This window comes from Pholcus phalangioides, unplaced genomic scaffold (assembly GCF_987345545.1).
Source record: "Pholcus phalangioides strain wild (caught in Gottingen) unplaced genomic scaffold, Ppha-v1.0 ptg000007l_1, whole genome shotgun sequence".
In the NCBI taxonomy this organism is placed as follows: domain Eukaryota; kingdom Metazoa; phylum Arthropoda; class Arachnida; order Araneae; family Pholcidae; genus Pholcus; species Pholcus phalangioides.
In genome coordinates, this window is record NW_028301600.1 from 49,320,827 (window position 1) to 49,346,681 (window position 25,855).

The 25,855-nt window shown below is 36.4% G+C and overlaps 1 protein-coding gene across 1 annotated transcript in view; it reads right to left on the bottom strand.

The window, feature by feature from the left end:
- The window catches only part of LOC149085421 (MAM and LDL-receptor class A domain-containing protein 1-like), a 45,370-nt gene that overhangs the window by 17,913 nt on the left and 1,602 nt on the right, over positions 1–25,855 (bottom strand). The window contains exons 3-11 of the mRNA XM_089233953.1: positions 25,744–25,777; positions 24,904–25,080; positions 14,821–15,200; positions 11,162–11,282; positions 10,090–10,233; positions 8,087–8,170; positions 7,624–7,811; positions 4,151–4,235; positions 1,584–1,613 (exon numbers count right to left, since the gene is read on the bottom strand). Coding sequence (XP_089090079.1) covers positions 1,584–1,613; positions 4,151–4,235; positions 7,624–7,811; positions 8,087–8,170; positions 10,090–10,233; positions 11,162–11,282; positions 14,821–15,200; positions 24,904–25,080; positions 25,744–25,777 — 1,243 coding nt within the window. The remainder of the gene's footprint in view (positions 1–1,583; positions 1,614–4,150; positions 4,236–7,623; positions 7,812–8,086; positions 8,171–10,089; positions 10,234–11,161; positions 11,283–14,820; positions 15,201–24,903; positions 25,081–25,743; positions 25,778–25,855) is intronic.

Here is a 25,855-nt window from a genome sequence, read left to right on the forward strand (position 1 = left end):
TGTAATCTCGGGAAGAAGAAGAAACCGTTTGCAAATCTGCGTCACTGTGAATAAAAGTCGCGGACTCAGTATTACTAAAGTACACCATCATCCCGTACGTTACAACTATTAGAACGGTTGCACGCTGGAATAACTTCACAGGGCTGGCGTCCGCGCCTTTTATTCACTGTGACGCAGATTTGCATACGGTTTCTTCTTCTTCTCCAGGTCACACTTGCATGCATGGTGTTCTTTTTCTCCCGATAAATTTCAACAGGAATGCCGTTTTAACGTTTGCGGAGCGGCCATTTCGAAACGCGCTATCGCGTTTGTGTTTCATATTAGACCATGCATTCTTTGATGACAATTGTTTGTATTGGTGTGTACCTCTTAAAGTTTTTCACATCTTTTCTGAATCACCCTGTATAATGATAATAAACTGGAAACTTGATTTTTATCTTAGTGGGCAATGTCACCCCAGGTTCCATAGGAAATTTGAAGGGTTACTTTGCCCACTTTTTAATTGTCATTTTGTCTCAGAGTGCCAATTTAAAATTTATAAACGATTGAATGTCTTATGGAAATGAATGAAAGATTATAACGTAAATATGAATTGAAACTATTCGACAGCTTGAAAAGAAATAGAAGTTTATTTTAAACACGAGATTCACTCTTATAAAAAGAACCAATATACCCAGACAATAGCTTGACTTTGTTCATGATTTGTTCCAAGGCGGACTCGTGAAATTTCTGTGGGAACTATTCAACCTGTAATTTTTACTGCCTTAACTCGTATGTTTTCCTTTCGATTCCAGATTTTTTTTCATCAACTCTTTCAATATTAGATTTAACGTATTTTCTATAGGCAATAAATGCTTGGAGCTTTGAACCTTGTTAAGTTGGTTTTTTTTGTTGTTTTTTCTGTATATTAACTTATATTGCAGTGAAACCATCGGTTCAGTGGATTTCTTTCTCGTTAGAGTCGTAATTGAGACATACGTGTAAAAATAAAATTTAATTGCATAGTTTTGCGTTATTTTTGTTGTCATTGCGGTTCTCTTGACATTCCGTGTTGGTCGCATTGCCCAAAATCCACTCACATCCTTGTTATATACATAAATCAGCTGGTGCGCAAAGTCACCCCATTATGCTGGATGACTTTGCTCACCCATTTTTTATTTTTTCATAAAAAGGAGGGCTGGCCCATTTTAAAATAAAAACTATATAAATCATATCTACAAACTATGCACAAAGCATAAAAACTTTATTTTCGACTCTTAATCAACGGGTTGAATGAAAAATTTTAATTTCAATTTTAAAACTGGGCAAAATCACTCAGTTGGCGATACTCAAGAAGTAGATATTCAAACTATAGGATGTTGGGAGAAGTTTTCCATTGAGAAATAAACTTTATAAAATATCTGGGCTTGTCAACGGTAAAATAAAAGGCTAAGTAGGCGTGATATTTCGTCAATGCCGCTTAAATGTTTGAGGAATGTAAAGGGTGTTTTGGCACGTTTGTGTAAAAATTCCGTGGATTATACGCAAGGAAATACGGTAATAAGAAATTTAAGCTTAATATCATGACAAAACGTAGGGCTTACCAGAATTTCGACTTGCCGTTTGCGGTGATACTAGAAAAAATTGATACGTAAATGAAATGAGAGAGAGATTCAAAAAATTTAGGTGAAATGTTTACAATAATTTTAAATGTTGTTCATTTTTTTATTCAATGATTTTTTTTCAAAGAAAATGAATAGCATAGAACTACCGGAATTTCTGGACCCGCTAGAACTACCGCAGCGGTCTTTTGACCGCTAATTGCAAAAATACATCATACAGCTGTAAATATGGATTTATTTTGGATTAAAGCAAGTATCGTAAGGACTAGAGTTGCCTGTCGGGGCCCCGGGGGCTCCAGTCCCGTGAAAAAATCTTATGTTTATATTTTCCGAATTTATATTACGTATTATTCATGAATATCAATATTTCTGACTATAGTTCTAGTGTTAAATAGATACATTCATCTTGGACTGTTATGCAAAACTAATAGTCAAACCTCATTATTTACCTTGAATGGGTCCTAAATGACTTTGACTAATGCGTTGGATACATAAACAATTACTTACTAGGGAAGTGCACGAGCTGTCAGTTGCCGATTTTGACAAAAGTGGTGGCGTTGGAAAGGTCTTGTCATGGGTAGTAAAAAAGCTGATGGAACTATTCGTGAGAGTTACGCCGTTTTTGAGATAGAGGCCAATGACGTATTTAAGGTCACCAATATGCAGGATGCATAACTAACTCCTCGCATCGCAAATTACTGGCGAATCGTTGATCCTAGTGAAATACTTCCAACTAGAAAAAGTATCGAAGTAACCTGTATACCTAAGATACGTCATTCATATTGCAAAGGATGGTATAGTTATTAAAATTAAAAAAATTAACTTTTTACACCGTCGCCGTTTTACACCGTAACTTTTAGAAAGTTGTTGCTCTGTTTTTATGAAGCCAACAAAAAATATGTTTCTAAGTGCAATATTTGCTAAGGTATTTTTGTATTCGAAAAATCGTTCAAAAGGTGGGAAATAATAGCATAAATGAGGTAAATAAGCGTTTTCCGTTGGTTTATGCTGCTTTTCACACCCTTTCAATGATTTTTGGAATTCAAATACACTTAGAAACATGGAATTGTTTTTGTTGGCCTTAGGCAAAGCAGCAACTTTGTAATTGCGTTTTTTATAGGACAGAGTGTCCGTATAAAAAGTTAATTTTTTATTTCCATAAGCCCTTGTGATATGAATGACGTATTTGAGATCTACACGTTATTTGGATACTTTTTCTTAATTGGAAGTATGCCTCGAGGTTCAACAGTTCACCAGTAATTTGCGGTGCGAGGAGTTAGCTATGTGCCCTATATATTGGTGAGATAAATTGGCCTCTATCTCGAAAACAGCGCAACTCTGAAGATTAGTTTTATTGAGTACCTGGGTACCTGGACCCTGTGTGTTGGGAGCAATGATACCTCTCCGTACATATACATAACTTGGTCCCGATGGGTCAAACGGTTCCCGATATATTCAAGAGTTAAATGAAAACTTGACCCAAAATCGTAACCGATTTCCGTTGCATAGAAATGGGCGCTTTTCGAGTTTGTGATTTTGTACCATAGAGTCGATAAATATCAATCCTAGGATACAATTATTATACACAACTAGCTGTTACCCGCGGCTTCGCACGCGTGGATTTGATAATCTGAAAATTGCTTGGCGATGATTGCTTCCAATAACATTTGAATCCCTCATGACCCCCTTGGGTATTGCATTTCCGGAAATCTCATCATGGCGAGTCTCTATATTATAAAATATAATACGGACCGAATTTCATATTTATAGATCCTAGCGGTTTGGGCTCAGCGATGATTGCCTTCATACAACTTTTTAGCCGCCCCCTTCTCCCCCCCCCCGTCCCCCTTACAGTATGAATTTTGAAAAATCCATCGTTAGTGAGTTTAAACATTACAAAATAAAACTACTAACCAAATTTCATGTTTAAAGCTTCGATGATTTCGGCTCAGCAATTATTGTCCCATATAACCTTTGAGCCCCCTCATGACCACTTTAGGGACCGAATTTCGAAAAAAAAAACACCTCTTGGTGAGTCTTTACGTCATGAAATAAAACTACTGACTGAATTTCATAAATATAGATGGCTCCAGCTTTTTTCCGCTGTTCACGATTTCTCTGTATAACCTTTAAACCCCTTTATAACCCCTCCCCCTCCCCAGGGGTCGAATTTTGAAAACAATTTATTAGTGGATCTTCATAAAATAAAACTACTAACCAAATTTCATATTCATAACTTCAGTAGTTTTGGCTTGGCGATAATAAATCAGTCAGTCAGTCATGACATGTTATTTTATATGTATAGATTGTAGATTATATCATATATATTGTAGATGTAGAATAATTAGATCGAAATGTTTGAAATTTTGTAGATCGCAATAAAACACATTAATTAAATAACCAGTTTGATTTATAAGAAGTAGGCTTCTGAATTTCTTTCGATAAGGATATTAATTTTTAGATAGCAAAGTGTATCAAAATTTGATTTTTTTCATCAACATTTTGAGAGATAAAAGACAAAACATAAATTCAAAAGAATTTATACTTACTGGGGCAAGTCCCAGGCGTGAAAGAGACACTATCTATAGCAATGTTTCCTAACGAATTTGTTCCCACTATTCCTTCGAAAATAAGCTGTAAATGTTATCAAGAGAAATTTACCGGTTGTTTGAGAGCCCAAAACACAAATTTTATACTTCATCAAGTTTGTTGATGATAGAATTAAAAATAAATAAGTCAACTTTATATGTATTTTTTTTCAATATAAACGTCGACTACTACTGTATTGTAATTGTTGAAACGAATTTTAAAAGTGTCGTTCAAAAATATTTGTCAACTTATAAAATTCAATGACTTAGTAATTCTTTTTTATTTTTTACGCTTTATGTATGAAACATTATGGTCACAGAGTGAGTTATCATTTTTTCATGTAAACATAAATAATGAGCATATAAGTTTTATAATTAATATGTAGTTGAAGACATAATCCGCACGTTATGTATTGCCTAGAACTATTTTTATGCGCTTGTGAGTAATCAAGACTTTTTTTGCGTATCTATGACTAATCCAAGTATAAAAATGTTTTTCTGCGTGTTTTTTCGATTAATTTTGAAATTTATTTATTCAAATCTCAACAGATGGAAACAAATTACAGAGTTGGGAAAACTTCCTCAAACATATTAACCCCTTCACGCACAGGCTTTTGGAAACAAATTTGGATGATCTGTATTTGAAGTATCGGTGAAAAAACTGATTTCCTCGTTTGAATGTTAGAAATAGAAGGGGAAAAAAGACTAGTGTACAGAATAGATTTCACTTTCGCTCTCATCTTCTCTTTCTCACCCCCCCCCTTTTGTTCTCTTTCTCTCTGTATAAATATATAAGAGAATAAAAGGGAAATGGCCAGATGAAGATGGGATTTCGATGGACATTGTTAAAAAAGCAGGAGAAGAATTTGCCAGTCTGCTAGCTGCTTTGTTCACAAATTGTCTCACAAAATCGGGTGTGCCATAAGATTGGAATAGCACAATGATGGTTCTTCTTTACAAAAAGGGCGAAAAAGAGGATACCAAGAATTATCGACCAATCAGTCTCCCATTAGTAATTTATAAACTCTTCACAAAAGTGCTGATGTTTAGGCTTGAATCCGCATTGATCGAAGCCCAGCCAAAAGAACAAGCAGGTTTTAGAAGTGGATTTAGTACTATGAATCACATCCAAACAATGAGGGAACTCATAGAGCGACTCAAGAAATACGAATTACCATTGTGCCTGGCACTTATTGATTATGAGAAAGCGTTTGACTCTGTCTTCACATCTGTGTTGCTAAAGCTCTAGATGTAATTGGGGTGGAGAAGAGATACATCTCAACATCATTAAGAAAATGTATGACAAAGGAACTGCAACCATTCGTTTGGATAAAGGAAAAGCAAAGATTAAACTTGGGAAAGAGGTCCGACAGGGTGATAAGGACATATATAGAATATATGTAGTATATATAGTATATAGTATATATACACACAAATATAGGACACTGGATCGGGATGAGAAAGGAATTAAAAAAATGGAGAATTTCTCAACCATTTGCGTTTTGCCGACGACATTGTTATTAACAGCAGTAATGCAGACGAACTAGAAGAAATGATACAAGAACTGGCGAAGGCAAGTATTCAGGTGGGTTTGAAAATGAATCTGCAAAAGACTAAAGTTATGTTCAACCCCTTTGCGTTGAAGAGGACAATCTTGCTCAACAACACAGAGATAGAAGAAGTAGAAAGCTATGCATAACTGGGACAAGAAATTACCATGGACAACAGAATCATTAATGAAATAAACAAAAGAATCAGGATCGTATGGAGCACTTTTGGCCAAAACTGTGTAATTCTGAAGAGCCACATGCCATTGTGCCTGAAAAGAAAAGTGTTTAACCAGTGTGTGCTATCAGCACTGATTTATGGAGCTGGACAAGTAAGCAGCTCACAAGTAAAACGATACAAATGGTACAGGCAACACAAAGGAGCATGGAAAGATGTATGCTAGGCATCACAAGGAGAGACATAAAACAAATTACTTGGATAAGAAACCACACAAAGGTATATCATGGAAAGAATTAAACGTTTAAAATAGAAATGGGCTGGACATTTCCATTTTAAACTGTCTTCCATTGCAAGAAGACAGGACAACAGATGGACCACAAGTATTCTGAATTGGTACTCCCAAGGCGTTAAACGTCCAAGAAAGCGTCCAAACGCAAGATGTATCGACGAGATCCGAAAAGTGGATGGAGTCAACTGGATGGCAAAAGCATCAGGCAGAGTAAAATGGAAAAATGAAGAGGAGTCCTTTATCCAGCAGTGGATAAAAAATGGCTGTTGATGATGATATAGCAGAAATATGCATTATGTGTGTGGGGAACGGAACCACTAAACAAGAGTATAAAAAAAACGGGGAGGGAGAAAACAACTTCCGCTAATAGGGTTACAATGAATCTTCGCGGTGATGGGGAAAGAGGTAAAAAGAAACAGGGAGACTGGAATGAATTTCTTCCATTTGCGTTTGTCTCTGATCCAGAAACGTTAATGAAATGTTGCACTTGTACACTTGATGATCTTGAAGAATTTGGTCAACTATTTTTTAAGTAATTTTATTAGCTTGTAGTTGCTTCAAAAACGAATTTGGGTAATGCATTCGATATTACAGTGAAACCTCAATATAACGATATTCTGCAGGCCAAGAAAAAAATATCGTTGTAGAAGGATTATCGTTATATCGAGAGGCAACATTGTCATCATGCCACCAAATTTATGCTGTTGTTGGCATCTTTTCTAAATCTGCGTTGTTAATACCATTGGAAAACGTACTACAAAGTATTTATTCGTCTCGAAAAACTGTAATTAATTGGTTGATTAATGAAATTCATTCAGATGCATTGCCCCCTGTAAAGAAGTTTATTGTATTGCACTTTTGTGTTTTACAGAGAAAGTGGCAGTTCCAACAGATTTATCAACATTTTCGGTGATCATGTGGTGCAAACCACCGATGTTATTAGACGCTCTATGGAGAATGAAAACATGCGATGAAGTTAAAATTAAGTTCAAGATGATTATGAGCAAAATATGAAAAAATATCGTTGTAGTGGTTTTCAAAATCTCTTAAAAATATCGTTATAGAGAGATTTATCGTAGTAGAGAATATCTTTGTATATCGAGAGGTGTTTAACATTAGACTATAAACAATTTCAAACAAAATTTGAAAAAAATATCGTTGTAGAGGGATTTACCGTTATATCGAGTATCGTTGTAGAGGGATTTATCGTTATATCGAGTATCGTTGTAGAGGGATTTATCGTTATATCGAGTATCGTTGTAGAAGGATTTATCGTTATATCGAGTATCGTTGTAGAGGGATTTATTGTTATATAGAGTATAGTTATATCGAGTATCGTTGTAGAGAGATTTCACTGTATATAAAGTAAATATGTACAGTATATAATTGCATCATTCCAGGAAAAATATCCATTCACCTGATAAGAAGTGGCAGAAGAAACTGAAACTTGAGCTTGATGCCATTTGTTTCCTGATTCACCGCTTATTTCCCATAGAATTCTATCAAGAGCATTATCTCCTGGAACTCTTTTAAGTACTCGTAACATACCTATTCCATTGCCAAACATATGAGTAGCAAATTTCATGCAAATCGGATTGTTATCACCTAAAGCGTAATCATAAAATCAAAGGATAAATAACAGATGGAAAAACATTTCTTAAAAGAAAGGAAATTTTGAAAACCTAAGTAATGAACAAAACTATCAGGAGAGTCGTGGAATTGTAGAGCTTATCATGGTAAAAAGAAAATGAAACTTTTTGGCTTACTTTTTAAACCGACCTGAATTAATTAGAACTTTTTAAGTAGTGTAGTTAGCGGAAAGTATCGTGTGGATGCACAAATCGTAGAATACTCTCATAATTTCACATGCAAGCATTTACCTGTAGCTAGAAAATTTGGACTGAGAAGTTTCGCTTTGTCACCTGGCCGTCTTGGAAATGATGCATCAATATACGCATAGCCACCTATAATAGAAGAATTAGTTACGTTATATATAACGCGCGCGTATCAATACATATATTTTGATTCACAGAAGACTCTCTGCGTAGTTTCTGAATAAAAATGGTCATTAAAATGCTTTATTGTAACAATGTAGATGATATTGTATGTCATGAAGATTACTTTCATAATTTCGGGTTGTTAAAACTTTGCTGATTATAGAAAATAATTCACTAATTATTTAATAACCTGGGTTACGAAGACAATGTATATAATCCGTTTCATGCGTATAACAGATAGTATATCTCTCGGTTTCATTCTTAAAAAGGTCTCTTCGCGTTCTTTCATTTTCCCAGAGTTTAGTTCGTCCTGGATTGGAGTATGGCGTTAGTGTTTTGGAGACCACACTTACAGAGGGACATTGACTTGGTCGAAAGGGTGCAGAGAAGAGCCACGCGGTGCTCTGGATGGAAGAAGGGGCTTAAGCTATGAAGAAAGACTTGATCTTTTGAATATGCTTACATTGGAAGAGCGCAGGTGTCGGGGGGATATGATTGAAGTGCTTAAAATTTACAACGGGATGGATAAGATGGATCATGAGTTATTAATACACCGTCAATAAACTGCTTCGACAAGGGGACACCAGTATCGATTGGTAAGGGACAATTCTAGGTTGTGGTGTCGCAGGGAACTTTTCTCTAATAGGATTGTAGAATGTGAATAAATGGAATAGTTTACTTCAGGGGATCGTCAATTCTCACACGATTGACAAGTTTAAAAAGAAATACGATAAACATATTGGGATAAATCGAGAAGCTGTCCATACTTAGATGAGACAACCATAATTTTTTATGGGGAATATATTTATATATTTCACATTAATTATTGGTTTTTTATTGCTCTTATTGGGTTGCTGTATTTTTTATATAGTTTTGATCAGTATTTCCCAAAGTGGGCAATATCGCCCTCTGGGGGCGATGGAAGTTACTGGTGTAACATGGGATTCTATGTGTTGGCTTGAGTAGGGGGCGATGGGGAGAGGAAATATTTCTGAAGAAAGGGTCGATGGAACAAGAAGTTTGGGAACTTTATATCACAGTTTCCCAAACTTTCTGTTCCCCCCCCCCACCGCCCCTTCTTTAAAAAAATTTCTCTCTCATTGCCCCCAACTCAAGCAAACCCGTAGGATCCTATGCTATACCCGTAGCTTCTATCGCTCCCTGGAAAATTCTATCGTCCCCAGTGGGTGATATTGCCCACTTTGGGAATCACTGGCCGCTGTGGTGGTCGAGTGGTTATAGTGACGGACTCGCGATGCGAGGATCCGGGTTCGAACCCCACAGTGGTGGTCGGCTGAAGTTGGTTTTCTGTGGTTCCCAACTTCAAGGCGCAAATGCGAGCCTATCTCCCCGTTAAAAAGTCTCGCCCACAGAGAGCAACAGTCCTACAACGATAAATCATTCAATCATAACACTTCACTCATAGTTAGAAAAACTGGTGGCAGATGGCAGCACTACACATAACAAGCACTACAGAGAAACAAAAAAAACTTCACGTCAGGTTTCACTACACGTACACGCACATTCCCGCATGTACCGATTCGTTGGTGGTTCCGCGGGGGGGGGTGGGGTGGGGTGGGCGCTCGGGCTGCATGTGTTGTGTAGCAGTAGTAGGTAGGGCGTCCAAAAAATGGCTCGGGGATCCATGATGTTCTTAAGTCAGCCACCTCGTTGGGCAATTTGCTTGTTGTGGCGTTGTATTTGTATTAGATATATATTAGACATCCATATTTTTTACGGGGATCTTTTTTCGGCCACCTCGTTAGGCATTTTGTCTGTTGTGGCCTTTTTATGTGTATTTGTATATTAAAAGGGAAAAGAAGATCAAGTTATTTTAATTGAGTAGTTTTCGAGCAAAATTAAAATTATCAATAATCCTTTTTTACCAGTTTGTTCATCACGATTGTAACTACTAAAATCTCTAGGAGGCCCGGTCAAGAAACTTCTACTCGCTCTCCCAAGTTCCCAATCGAAATCATCCTCCACATCATTAGTCCATCCACAGAAGCCTCCCTCGAATGTACAATGGCCTAAAAGAAAAAAAAAACTTATTCTCTACCATCGCAATGTTCACAGGATGTATGTGCATCGTTACATTCATCGTGTACAAAAATCAGATACGAGTACATGAAAAATTTTATGTGAACGAATGGACTTGAGCAAATGTTTTCGTTGTGAAAGTACTACTATTGGCAATCCGTAACTGAGAGCGAAGTTACTTTGTTTCAGTTTGAATTTTATTGTGTTGCACCATGTTTATGGTTATTCAAAGCCCCGAAGCCCACGTTGAGAGAACTAAAAATTGATGCATTCACTAGTAGGTACGGTTGTATCAAGACTTGATGTAAAACGAATTGCAGGTTATATATTGAGTAAAACCAGGATAGATTCATCGCATTACAATCATTTTAAAAACTTCGGGGAGATTTTAGATATTATCATATCTAATCTATAATATTAGATCTAGATCTGTAATTTGAAATCGATTTTAAACGGGTACAAATATTTGTACAGGAAAACCAGGTCCGCGTAACTAGGAATTTTGCCATCCCGGGCAAACGTGATTTTGCTGCCCCCACCAAAAAGTCAATAATTTATAACAGTGTTCTTTGTCCCCACCTAAAACTTCCGCCCTCTAAATTTTGTTGCCCACTGACTGCTTCCCCAACCCCATAGGTTTTGAATCAATGCCCGTCAAGCTATAGATGCGCTAACCATCAGACTACTACACACTACGCGGAATAAAGAATTGCAATTCAATAATAAAATCAATATAAGACTATAAATGATCATCTTCAGATTGAATTTTATTCATGAAAGTTAAAGTTTATGTTTAAAGTTTATTTTTTATCAGGCGTTTACGATTAGATTATTTAGAAACATATGCTTAATTATTAGCAGAAGTATAATTCAATTCTTTCTATTATTATATAACTTAAATTAATAAATTATCCTTACCAAAACAATTATCCAGATCGGGACTACCCATCTTTTGAAAAACAATGTCGTCTAAAGCAATATGTCCTCTAAATGGCCGACCTGCATCATTTGATGATTTCGTTACCGCTTCGAATATTATCTACCAAAAAATTAAAAAAAAATTAAAAACGCTACATTATTTTTTGGGGGCACACTCACAAAACAAGTAGAAATAGACCTTACAGAAATTTCGAATATGTGGGTTTGAAATGAAATAAATATATAAAATGAACAAGCATATAGGACGCACACTCCTCTTATATTTGTTCCATACCCACCGTGTCGGATAAGAGTTCTTATCAAAAGATATTTCAAATAATTATCGAATACTATGTCAATGGAACAAATACAAAAAACTACAGTATATCACTCGATTTTCATTTTGCACTGAAGCAAAACGAAAATAACTGCAAGCATGACCATTTTACTCAATTTATGGTTTATGTGTGACGAACGTATGCTTTGTTCTATACACTTCAATTTCTTGTATGTTTTCATTTCTACAAATATTACTGCTAATGTGTTACTAAAACGGAATACCTGATAGACCTAAGACGCCTAAAGGGGTTCTAGATAAACCAAAGTTGTGCGCGGTTCACACACATACACTCATATTAGAACTTTTCACTCTTTAAATGCTGCTTCGGAGGGAGAAATACTGACATTAGGAAAGATTCACATCTACAGACACGCAAACCTTCTTTAACATAAAAACCAATGAACGTACTCATATCTATCGTATCGTGGCTGCGCAGGCTCAGACACATATTTTTCTGTTAAAGAATGGTTGCCATGTCTGCCACGGTACGGTGAGTGTCTTTAGATGTGAATCCACCCTTATTCAGTAATTTAGTTAGATTGTAAATACGATTAAAGTGTCAGTATTGTTCCCTAAAAATTTTTATCTTTTATGATTTTCTTTATATTACAAAAGGTGAAAGTCATACATCTTTCTTCTTGGAGTGTGACAAGAATCTGAAACTTACTCTTCGAATTTTATCATGCAGCTGTCAAAAGTTGTCATAAGAATTATAAAAAAAAAATTAATTATATCTTTTACTTCAAATAGGTAAACCTATTTTTTTCATAATACTTCAAAATTATTAAAACGATTGTATGTACTGTGATCCGAGATCCCAGGTCTCAGGCGCCATTGGTCGTCATCTGTGAAGAAGAAGGGGAGGAGGAAAGGTTGTTAGTTTTTGTTAGAGGGTTAGAAGAAGGTGATATAGGAAAGGGGGGATTTTTGTGAAAACAATGCATATACAACAATATTAAAAGTAGTTTCTACGCTTGCAGAAGTATGCTAGTGCAGTTTTATCGTTTTCAGAAGATTTCAGCCCGTCTTCCTGCTAGTTTTCCAGAGGAGTTGGTCCGTATTGTTTGTGTGGAAGTGTGTGTGAGCGAGTCAATTGAACCACCAGATACTAGAGGAAATTTGAATTGGGTCGCTTTATGACGGAATTAATTAGAATCCCGAAAAATATTGAGAAAATTGTAGAGAATTTCTTGGTTGCTGCCTTGATTGAGATGTGCACGGGAGCATAATCCGCAAGTGCACCGCTATTCCACGATTACACGATTTTTCTCGTAATTTTTTTCCACACAGCCAATCACGTTGCTTCATTCCTTCAGTCTCTACTATAATTCGCGTAACTCTACGATATCATCTTTTCGTATCGGATCGCCGGACAGCGATGCAAACAAGGTAGATAACATTTCCACCCATGTTCCGTGAGACATTTCCAAAATGTGCAATTACGCTATTTTCAATGCACACAACGTACAATTTTATTTTTTAAACCAACAAATTTGTATACTGACAGCACAAACTGAAATATTCAAATAGCTTGGCGGATCACGAAAATCTTTGCAAATTTTAGTAAAATATTTTTCCAATTTATCAATGCATTTTTCGATAGCAAATCGACTATAAATAATTAGAAAAATTATAGTATAAAAAAATATATTATGCACGGTTAATAGTCGTAATATTAAATAAAATATTTAAAAATCGGAACTTCGGAAGAGAAAAGATAACTACATTTTTAGAACATTATTGGTCTTAATTTTTTCTACATGCTTTTACTATAACATTTAATTGATTTAATACAAACTTGTATTTTAAGAGTCGGCAAAATATATTGTAAAATGTATTGCATCAGTAAAGAAAATTAAAAGAATTAAATCATTTTCGGGAGAGGAGTAAGAAAAAAAAATTGATAACATCCAGAGCTGGATTCGAACATTTGTCTTCAGATTCACAACCTACACCAATTCAGTTGATGGGAAAAGTCTTAGAACTGTTCACTACAAAAGCATATACTTTTAGTGAAACTTAAATATTTCGCCTTTTTCGAAATTAATACCACCACCATCACTCGCTGCCATTAACCACGGAATTTTGATTTTTCCCTTACGCGAATTAAAATAAAGAATGTTTGTATTGACAGATTACATGATTACAGCATGTTAATCTGTCAGAACACATTCCAGTAATTACATAACGAAGCCGCCTTGTGACCCACAGATCGTACGGTAGTGGGAATTATCGTAAACCAAGAAGAGACGTGATTGACTGAAATCGTGTAATCGCGGTGCATTAGCGAAATTAGCTGCCGGGGTTCCTCTTAGCAGAGACGGACTTCAGGCTCTGGGCATTTCTAATTTTGCCGCTCCTATGAAATATGTGAGATGCTCTTATATTTCGTTTCTTAATTTTTTTCCCGGAAAATCATGGTGACAATTTGTTATTGTGATCGATTTCATTCAACAAGCTTATTGTGTTAATGAAGTTAATTGTATTGCAGAATTACAATCAAAACCCGTAGTGCAACCATGGCCCCCACATCTGGGATCTTCAGTGGTCCCTCACAAGCCAGACTTTACACGGGCCGTTTTATAGGGAATTTATAGCATGAAAAAAAATAATGATAATTTTCCCGGGTCCAAGAACTAGAGAAACTATCAGCCCCACCCGTTTGGGGGCCCATGAATGCAGCCGTCTCAAGAGTGCCATGGGCCCCCGGGCAAGTGATTTTCCTGAGGCCTCGCCAGGCAAATTTACATGCATACTCCTCGAAAATTTCAACTATATCTCATTTTTGTGAGACCCCCGTCTTCCTTTGCAGCTCCAGGGCCATGCCCGGTTAGGCCAATGCATTAAGACGGTACTTCATGGATGCAACATGGAAATCTTCAGAAACCTCTAAGTTGGAACTGGAAAAAAATATCGTCTCAAAATTGCTAGCGATACTTTATTCATTTAAACGAGACAAATCAAATGTACACAGATGTTGTGCAACTTCGATGAAAGCAAAAATACTTTCAAGTTTTAGAAAAATGATTGCGCGCTTAAAAATTTGAAAACTGTAAACACGCGTACGCGGAAGGAAAAAAAACTGATTTACTTTTTCTCTATTTCTCTTTAGGGTTATACCAAAGTGACGGAATATGAATTTTAAAGCGATATAACCCATTAATTATGTGGAGCAAATAAAAAAACTGAAAAAAATTTCCGTATTCATTTTTTCACAAGGAATCACGTGTGTAATTATTGGGCGGTCACTAGTTACCACTCTGCATACATTATACATCTTTTTCACGAAATCCTTAGGTATTTTGTGCAGTGTACTTACAAGATGGAAGCCGTCATACGTGTACGCTAGTTCCCCTTTCGTCCAAGTTCCTTCAAATCCTTCTCTTACTTCCCATAATGAAGCATTTTCAAAAGTTTCCATGTCTCGTAAATGAATAATTAGTCTGTCGGCACTCAAACCTTCTAGGAGGTAAAAGAAACTCAAACAGTATCCCATAGGTCCTGTTCTACTTAAATTTCGACTGATAAATAACGCAGTATCGATAACTCCGATGTCTTCAGAGGATTTACTTCCAGATTCGGCTGAAGTTGACGGAGGTGACTGAGGACCTGGCGTAGCACGATCTAACATTCCGAGAGAAGGGACAACTGGAACATGAACATCATCTTGGTATGACGTTTCATAAAAAATATAACCACCTAAAAATAAAGATGAAATTATATTATATTTTTTTATTTCTCTCAACACGAGCATTCAATCAACTTTATTCGTCGGTCACATAAAAATTTTCCTTTCCACTATTTTTTTTAAAAAGTTATCTCATTAAGAAATTAACCGCTTCGCTTACAAGCGATTGGCAAGAAATTTGGATGATCTTTTCTGTGTGACGAATCGGCTATAAATATGGTAACTATGTCCTAACCTAACCGCATGTTAGAAAAAGGAAGGAAAGGAAAAGTAGGGGAAAAAACAAATGAATGGAAAACAGTGTAATACATAAATATAAGAGAGAGAGAGAGAGAGAGAGAGAGAGATATACTTATCTATTTTATACTCTTATCTCTCCCCCCCCCCTTATCAGTAATAATTACAGATAATAGAGTAGGTACGAAGCAGATTTCTTCTTTCACCCTCACCTACCTACTCTCTTTCGCTCTTAGATGTATATAGTGTAAGGATACATCAAGGAGGTAAAAAGAAATACTTTTCTTTCAAATTTATTCCACTGACGTTTGGACGCGATATTACGTCCTTGATCGTAAAGTAGTTAAAAAAATACATTTTATTTTCATTCCAAAAATGGAAGGATTTGAAATCCTTTGGCGTATCGGTCTCCCAGGATTATTCACCTGCCGTCTCGAAGAGAAGGAGTCTGCTGAACGTTGAAAGAAAAAAGGCGGTCACACAGAGAGTAAGAATGCAAAAATGTTGACGGACAAACTAATAATAGATAACGAGATATTTATTTGTAATCCGGAATGTGTGCAGGCATAATTAAAGTACAGAATCCAAATTTATAAATTATGGCCGGCCTGTTTGCAATATAGATCCTTGCAATTATAATGATGACAAGCTTGCAGTTATATTGATCCACAAGCTGGATTCGAACCTTGGTCTTCAGTCTGATACACAACCTACACCAATTCAGTTGGTAGGAAAAGTCTTAGAACTGTTCACTACAAAAGCATATACTTTTAGTGAAACTTAAAAATTTTGCCTTGTTCGAAATGTATTACCACATTCATCACTCGCTGCCATTAACCACGGAATTTTGATTTTTCCCTTACGCGAATTAAAATAAAGAATGTTTGTATTGACAGATTACATGCTTACAGCATGTTAATCTGTCAGAATACATTCCAGTAATTACATAACGAAGTCACCTTGTGACCGACAGATCGTACGATAGTGGGAATTATCGTAAACTAAGAAGAGACGTGGTTGACTAAAATCGTGTAATTGCGGAATAGCGGTGCATTTGCGAAATTAGTTGGCCGGGCCCCTCTTAGCAGAGACGGACTTCAGGCTCTCGCCGTTCTGGGCACTTCTAATTTTGCCGCCCCTATGAAATATGAGATACTCTTCAATATGATCAATATAATCAAAATGATCAATATAATTAACTTCTAATCAAAACTTTATATTTTTTGAAAAAATTGAGTCAAAAAATAAGATCCCCAGAAATATTTTGCATTTTAACATTGCCGGATTGTATAACAAATATGAATATCCTGGGCCCTACCATCCCCCCCCCCCATACTTATAAAAGGATATCTGAGAGTTTTTGATGTCTAGCGCTCGGGATTACTATAGGTGTCCATTCTGAGAGCTCATGCGCATTAGAGACAAATAGATGTTGGGATATTTAATCATGAAAGGCTAGCAAAGAGCAACTGTTGAGCAGTTGGTACGACGACAAGCACAGAATCGCAGATGAACGAAAGGTTCAGGGGGTTCGAAACTTTTTTTTTTCTCCCCCTACTTTATTTCTTCGGATGATTCGTTGGATTTCCCTCCGAATACACACACGGAAGGAAAATGATGCTTATTCAAGAAGTGGAGGGTACCACACTGACTGTGATATTCGAATTACGGTATTTAACACTCGCGATAGCGTTGCGTTTGTGAAAAATTCATTTTTTTAATTTATTTTTGAGAAAAATAATTGCAACACAATCACAAAACCTCAAATGCTTTCATTTTACAATGCGAAAAGTAATAAAACGTATGTGGGGCGGCTGGCTGATAAGCCATCCCCGCAGCAAGCGCATCATGGCCCCACACAACTCCGGGAATGTCGGGACGTTTAATAACAGCTTTGAGTGCAATGAAAAATAAAAAAATAATCATTAAAAAAAATTGAGGATGTAAGATAAAACGGGGGAAAAATAACGTTACGAGTGGAATTCGAACTATGAACCCCTTTCGGTTGCCCTCTATTCTACGCCGCAAAAAGATGCCATATATATGGATGCCAAAAATATGGATGCATATATTTCTAAAATACAGCAACCCAATTAAAAATGCTATTATAAGAACTGAAGACTATATATATGTACATGATAAAATCTTATACAATGCCTATAAAAAATATTTGTGGTTGTCTTATTTTAAGTGTGGATAGCTTCTCGAATATAACTCCCCCCTTCACTCTGGGCGGTACTGTAAATCCTGTAATAGCATCTTACCTCTTGACCCATCAAGTTCCCTCAAAGAATTCATCTTGACCCCTAGCTTAGCCAGACAACTAGTTTAGCCATACTGTTTAAACTCACATGCGGTACATGCAATAAATATATGTATTTCAACAGAAATTTTTATTATAAGCAGTATTTTTTGTTTCCAGTGAAACAGTTTGAACCACGGTGAAAGTCAATAACTTGCTAACCCCCGATCCAGGTCCTTCCTCCATGCATTTTAGGAAGAGAAATGATTTGGTGAGTGTAAAAGTTACATAATGACATAATGATCATATGTCCTGTATTTCATGAGGCAAAATCATTATTTTCCCATATTGCTTTTTTGTTCCCCATCGAGACACGAGGATCCATGCCTGGTCACTTGATATACTTTCTTGATTTTTTTTCTTTCAACCTTCTATCTCCTTAAGGCCCATTTACACAGGTTAAGTAATTAAGTAGTTAACCAAATCTTAAGTTGCCAAGCAGGGTTCCCAGTTTTGTCATGCAAAATCTGCTCGATCATTTCCCCGATCAAAACTCCAGAAGAAATATACCTAATTCAAAATCTCCTCTCAAATTTGGAATTTTAGTTTTGAGGTTGCACATAGTGCCCAGGACTAATTACTCAGTACAAATTGCTCAACAGTTGCTGCTAACCGTCCGTAATTGAATATATCAGCTCTTGAACATCTATTTGTCTCTAATGCGCATGCTCTCTCAGAATGGACACCTATAGTAATCGCTAGTGCTACGTTTTCGCTAGTGAACACGTCAGTTTCTCTCGGATATCCTTTTATAAGCATGGGGGGATGGTAGGGCCCCTGATTTCTGGAATGATTTCACGGATTGGGATTTTTTTTCACTGGTGGAAACCTGGCATACTACGGAATTTAAATTTCCAACCCAAATGCAGAATTATAAAACTATCCAAAGTCCGACGTCTAAATCATGTATTGGTAGACCCAGTAGTGGCCTAATTCTTGGGTACGATCAAAATAAATTAACAAATATAAACATTTTAAAAACTACTAATCTTTTCATTTTTTTTATCATCTCCGGATTATTTTGATTTTAAAAAATTCCACATTATATCTTGTTACTTTCCGCCCTATCCAAGATTTTTTGTGAGGACCTATTTATTTTCATACATTCATTCAACTCTGTGAAAACATTATCATCATGGGTGATCTGAACGCTCGCATTGGCAATCCATATGCTCTTAATCCCTCTTTCTTTGATGATGAACTCGTTCATCCCAGATCGAACGACCTTGTCGTAAACCATAGAGGTAAGCTCCTGAATGGGCTCTGGGGACCTACCATCCCCCCCCCCATGCTTATAAAGGATAATCCGAGAGAAACTGACGTCTAGCGCTCGCGATTACTATAGTGTCCATTCTGAGAGCGCATGCACATTAGAGACAAATAGATGTTCGAGTATTGATATATTTAGGGCTATTCAAGTATTACGTCAGCTTCGATGGGGGAGGGGGGTTTCCGACTTGCTGACTTTTGATGACAAGGGGGAAAGGGGGGTTGGATACTGCTTACGTCATCAACCACCCTTTATGAAAATATGAAATTTTTTACTGGCATCTTACTCGGTGCGCCAAAAAACCTTTCGAGAAAAACCTTTCGATAGTTTGTGGGCTCTCTTGAAGTAACATTCCCCCCCTTATTGATAAGTGCTCTAAAGAGCTACTTCACTGATCTCTAAATGTTTCGTGGATCCAATTGATCTGGAAATGTGTCCGGGCCACTCAAGTGCTCTGGAACTGTACCACGCATCACTCAAGTGATCCGTAATTAGATGCCGTGGATCACTTAAATAATCTGAGAATGTATGTGTGTGTGTGTGTTATATATATATATATATATATTTTTTTTTTTTTTTTTTTTTTTTCTATTTAAAGTATTTTCTAATGTTCCTACACTATTCAATGCGGGTTTTTTTTTTTTTTAATATTTTTATGTATTATATATTTTTTCTTACTTTATTCAATGTATTGTGTGTAATGTATGTATCACGAATGTATTTAACTCAAAGTAAATTCCTTTCCCTTTTCAAATTGATGTATTGTCTCACTCACTCTTCAGTGTATAATATATATTCAATGCCACCAAATTGTAATAGGCTCACGGCCTAACAATAAAATTTTGTCTGTCTATATGTCATTTTATTCATTAGTGTCATCGATTCAGCAAAAAATTGAAAATATTCATGTTTACTAAAACAGAATGTCATCTGGATTTCAAATAATTTTTGATCAGAATGAAATGTTTCAATCAGCTGCTTTTTTGTCTCGTACGTTGATTTTCAAAGAAAGAAGAATTTTTCCGAAACCTTTTACGCTGTTTACATATTATGCATACATGTATGTGTGCATATTATAATGTAATTTTTAAGTAAAAACAATTATATTAGTATTATACAATAATATTATTATAATGATGCTATTATAATACTAATATAATGTTATTACAATAACATTATATTAGAATTATACAATATATAACAATTATATTAGTATTATATTTATGTTATATTAAATTAATACTATGGACGAGTAGTGAGAGTTTGGTTGTTGTAGTTGCGGCATCTATTGAAGACACGAAGTATTTGAATTGTAAACTGAATCTCCTGACTGATGCACACGATTATGCATGTCAGTTGGTGCTGCTATTTATATTTCCACTCAACGAGACTTTGAAGAAAAATGTATCCTGTATTTTGATTTTTGAAATCTGGCAACCTTATTTATGTATATCCTCGGCACCCTCATGGTCATAAGACAATAACAACTTTTAAAACTTAGGTTTCCCCTGTTTCCTACTGACCACCAAGCAGGCCTTAAATTTATCAACGGCTCGTTGCGACGCACAACTCCAACAACGTCTACATCATTAGTTTCCCAAACTTTTTGTTCCATCACCCCATCTTCAGAAATATTTTCCTCCCATCGCCCCACAACTCAAGTGTACCCATAGGATTCTATGTTATACCCGTAGCTTCTACCGCCCCCCCCCTAGTCAATTCCATCGCCCACCAGGGGGCGATATTGCCCCACTTTGGGAAACACTGGTCTACATTATTCTAATCTATTTCAGGAAAGCGTGGAGTGAAAACATAATTAATCAGTAATTAACTATCCAATTAGTCATTTAGTTTCTCCTTTACACGAGAAGGAACCAGGAGTTCGTATTGAACTGATTCAACTCAAACTTACGTTCAATCATTTCATTACTCAGCCTTTGGGCGATGATTCATCAGAAGTTTCAGCTTCAATTGCATTAGACATGAAGCATAAAATAGGAAAGTACCCATTCTCCAATGAAGAAGAGCGTGTCATCTTTTATTATCCATGTAGTTCGCCCCAGATATTAACGCTTCCGCTTCAACTGAAGCATGACAAGAGCTCGCTGAGCATGGCAACGTAGAAAGAGTGCGATATAGCACTTTTACACTGTTTGCGGTTTTGCTTTCTGAGAAACGTGAGATTATCACAATGAGTTTGTTTAATTTCCCGTTGCCTGAATCATGTAATATTTCGGTTGATATGTTTTTTTTCGTAACCAATCACGTAACGATTTCATTAGCCATTCATTCACTTAATGACTAAAAAAAAAGTTCTGGTTGCCATTGAAAATTAAATACTAGGCATTTCGAGTGAGATGAACGTCTCGACTTGTGACGAGTAATCCAAATAACCCAATTGAGCAATCCAGGTTCCAAGCACAATAAGGCCTGGAATACACATGCTACTAATTAGCACGAAAGCATGCCACTTTTCGAGTATATGCAACTAAATGAGCTTATTGATAACATTTGCTCGAATGCAACCAATAAGCTCATCGGTTGCAAACCTTGAAAATGGCATGCTTTCGTGCTACTTAGTAGCATGTGTATTCCAGGCTCAAATATATTTGCTTAGCATGCTTCACTAGCAAACCAATATTCGACTTGAGTGCTTGAAACATAAAAGAAAAACCTCATTCGACGCATGAAAGCTTAGGTGCATCGGGCCAGTCGACAGTGATTTCCGTACTGCATCATAAAATATGTAAAGTACTAATACCAAAAACAATTTAGGCAAAACCACATTATTCTGCACTGACTAGGTATACTATGCTACAGTATTTGATTTTATAAAAGCAATCAATATTGTGAAGAAATGGAACGAATTGAAAAAAGGGGGGGATCTCATGCATTATTATAACCCTTAAAAATGCATAGCTTTGAACATGTGTGCAAAGGGTCCTTTAAACTTTCATTACTGAAGCCAGTTTGAAGATAAAAATTCAAAATCGCCTTTGCACATATGGTGAGGTCATAGGCTATCCATTTCCTATTTTGAATTTGCTAGTAGATGTTCCAATTAACGACAACTCTGTTTGCTGCAGAGCAGAGCATGTGTGGCTGTGATTTCACTAATTTATTAAAAAATGTTTTGTTTGCATTTATTTTTTTTACCTTGAAGTTTTCAATGCGATTTTTTTTTTTACTATAGTTTGAATCGCAAAGAAGATAGCTATATATATATATGAAAGTAATATTACTTCAATACAAACCAACTTACTTTTCCATCATTGCTAATGAATGCACAGCAATATGCAGGAGCGGCTCGAGCTGACCTGCCGCCTGGGTGAAAAGTGCAGCCCCTAAAAGCGATCCTTGCGGGAAACTGACAGGGCTCCAGTCTAGAGGACCTCGAGATAAGCTCGATTTTTTTTTTTTTTTTCGAGAAGAAAGCCGTACACTATTGTTCAGCGTGCAAAATGTCTGTGACCATACGTCCTGCTTTTAAAGCAATTTTTCTTTTTTTTCTGTTTTTGTTCCAGAATTACTTTATCGCTCTCTTAGTAATGCCAGATAACTTAACCCCCAAAACGACACTTATATGATGAGCCGTCATCGCTTACACTTATCCTTTAAATATGATGTGCAACGAGGTTGATTTTTATTTAGAAATTTACTTCTATATAGCTAAGTTGTTTTTGATATTCCAGGGACCGGACAGGTGAAAAGACGAATTTTTCCTTTGTCTTCATTCGACCGTTCTGGAAAAAATATCAGGTGAGGGAACCAAAATGCACACTTGCCCCTTGTAATAGAATACAGGGGTACGAATAGAATACACGAACCCCGTTCAAGAGGGGGTGCTAAATCCGAGGTGAATATGTGAAAAAGTTCCATATTGACATTAAAAAATGATTTCTTCCCCCCCCCCCCTCCCCACGGAAGAGGGCCAAATCGGAGATGGAAGGGCGAGAAAAAAATTTAAAAAAAAAGTTTATTGTTGGAGGGGGGGGGGGAGAGAGAGAGAGAGAAAATTAATTTTAAAACATCCTAAACTATATGAATTTATGCAGTTGAATATTAAAAGACAATACGGAGACATTAATATTCATGCTTGAGAAGATATAAATAAAAAGTTGAAATCAACGTTATTGCATGGATATCCAACTCAAAAGTATATATATATATAGGTCCGGATAATTACTTCATATTTAATCTCCTGGGCTTCGTATATCTCTAAGCGAACTCAATATTTGAAAAATCGAGAATTCAATACAATTTTTAAAATTGTTGATGTGACAGAAAACCCCACCAAATTTCCGCATTTCTACATTAAAATCGGCAATTTTAACACTGATTTCTATGAGGATCACCCTTTTCTTGACCATCAAAGCGATGCTGATGATGATAACGACGTCGTTCAAAAAACCTCATTACTGGGAGTATTGAAAATGTGGCAAACCATTATAAAGGCATAAATATTATACACATACTGACAGTGTTGAAGAAATGACAAACCATTGTAAAGGCATAATGCATGTCTGAAACGCATTGCTAGGGAACCACGGTAACCAAAGTAAACGTTCGGAAAGTGATTGTTGAGGCCCAAAAACCATTGTTGCCCTACGGTTTTTTGCCCATTTGGGGCATTTGCCCTGCTCTGACGAAATTTTAAAGTAGTCTATCGTTCAAGTCGGGTCCCATTTGGTATATATTCAAAATTTGGTGACGATCGATCTGAAATTGTAGATTTGTATAGAGAACACACACACACAGACAGACAGAAAATCAATTTTATATATATAGAATAGATTCACATGTTGTTGTGTGCTTGAGAGCAACACTTCCAAATAAAGGGTCAAGGGTTAAACGGAAAATTTACTTCGAGATGATTCGAGTTGTTCATCACACAAGAAACTTTCAGGAACGCATTAGGCCAGTCGTTCACTGGAAGCTACAACGGGCTAAAACAAGTCGCGTATATACGGAAAACCACTGTAGTAGTTTTTCACATACATGCGATTTGTTCCGCAACTTGTTTTCTCTCGTTATACTGTGGATTCCAGTGGACGACCGACCTTAAACTCGTAACTCAAGTTATCACTGTATAACGAGAAAAGGTGCGCTCAATGCTTGTGAAAATTAATTGCAAAAGTTTCAAGTTACTTCTATATTTAGAGAATGAGTTAGTAAGCTGCCCATATGCGCGATCCCATTCAGGGAACATGTATACTCTCTAAGGCAGTGTTTCTCAAAGCGTGCGTCGCGGCCCCTAGGGACATCGCGATGAGCGGTAGATCTTCATTTGTGCGCCTATTTATGCTTTGAAGTGGTTCTTTTACAAGTGTGTGAAAAATATCAACTAAACTATTCTGGGAAGCCGGGGGTGAACTATAAACTGGGCAAGGGAGCCGCGGGTGACAAAAGTTTGAGAACCACTGTTCTAAGGAAAGAAAATGTCCTCTGCAGTTTAATGGTAGAGCACACGGACAGTCCGCGAGGAGATGATGGTTGCGATTTCCCGCAGGGCATGTGGATTTTCTTTCGAACTTCATCTCTGCTTGGTATTCAGTCTTTCGTACTTTGTACGTCTACATACGCTTACTCGCTTTAAACACGGAGTAATAAATAAATACGCCTGACACTTTAGTTTTTTTTTCTCTTCTTTTCCCGCCCAAGCACAAACTAGTTGGGATCGCAGATCGCAACACTACAGCGTTCGCTATACAAAATCCAAAAGACGCAACGCAAGTCTCTTTGATGTACCGACTATCAACGGATCATCGCAAGTATGACTTTCGTTGCTCGTCTCGTAAATTATAGCAGTCAGTCATCCCATTCACATACGAGAGAATGAAAATGACCTTGACAAAATGATACACCCAATAATAAAAATCAAAATAATCCTCGTCTTATAGTTTACCTGTTTTGTCCGATGTTGTGTGATCTGCTCGAGGTCCTCCTACCCAAGCCGACAACTCTCCCATTCCCGTTCTCCATCTGCTTCTAACTGTGGTATTCAATGGTATGAGCCATGTGCACATATCTAAGTTTTCGGCTCCAACACCAAAATCACAAGGGTCAGGAGGTTCTTCCGGAACTGAAATCAGAAATTTGTATGACTTTTGCATTTCAGTTGTAAATATAATTTAAGTTTCGATCGATAAACTTTTGGGCTAACTAGTCACAGTGAAACAGTTTATATTCAGCGTTTCTTCAACTCCAGCAGCATCGTCGGAAGACATTATCCAGTTGGTAAGTGAAAGACGATAAATATTCAAGTTAAACATGATGTGAGATACTGCATTTTATACTATAAGTTGACAAGCCGTAAAAGTTTACTCGGAAATATGCAAAGGAAAAACATGATTGTGGCTTGAACTTCTCTGGCATTAATGGCATTAGAGACAAAATATAGGGCTCAGCTAAAGTATATAAATATAGTTTCGATTTCCAATTTAACACCTTGAATAAGTGATGATATATTTTTAATTTTTTATATGAATTTATCTGGCTATTTGATAATGGTAAAATTTGTATTTTCACACCATTAGAATGCATTTTTTGTGTTGTTTTTATTTCAAAAAAATTAGCTTTTTCAGTTTTCAAGTATTTTTTTCTTAATTTTTCGCACGCTACTGGTGGAGAATCATAAGTGATTGGTATATAACAATGATGCAATTTTAAAAAGAAAATCATTATTCATGCACGTTCAGAATTATGAAAAGCATTGATTGTAAAACCAAAATTCACGCATCCTTACCATCTGCATCGAATTCTTGTCTTTTAACTCGTCTCTAAAACATAGAAGAAAAAATTAAACTCTTTAATACCGATTTTTGTATAGTCCAAGGTTCTGTATTTTTGACTCACGA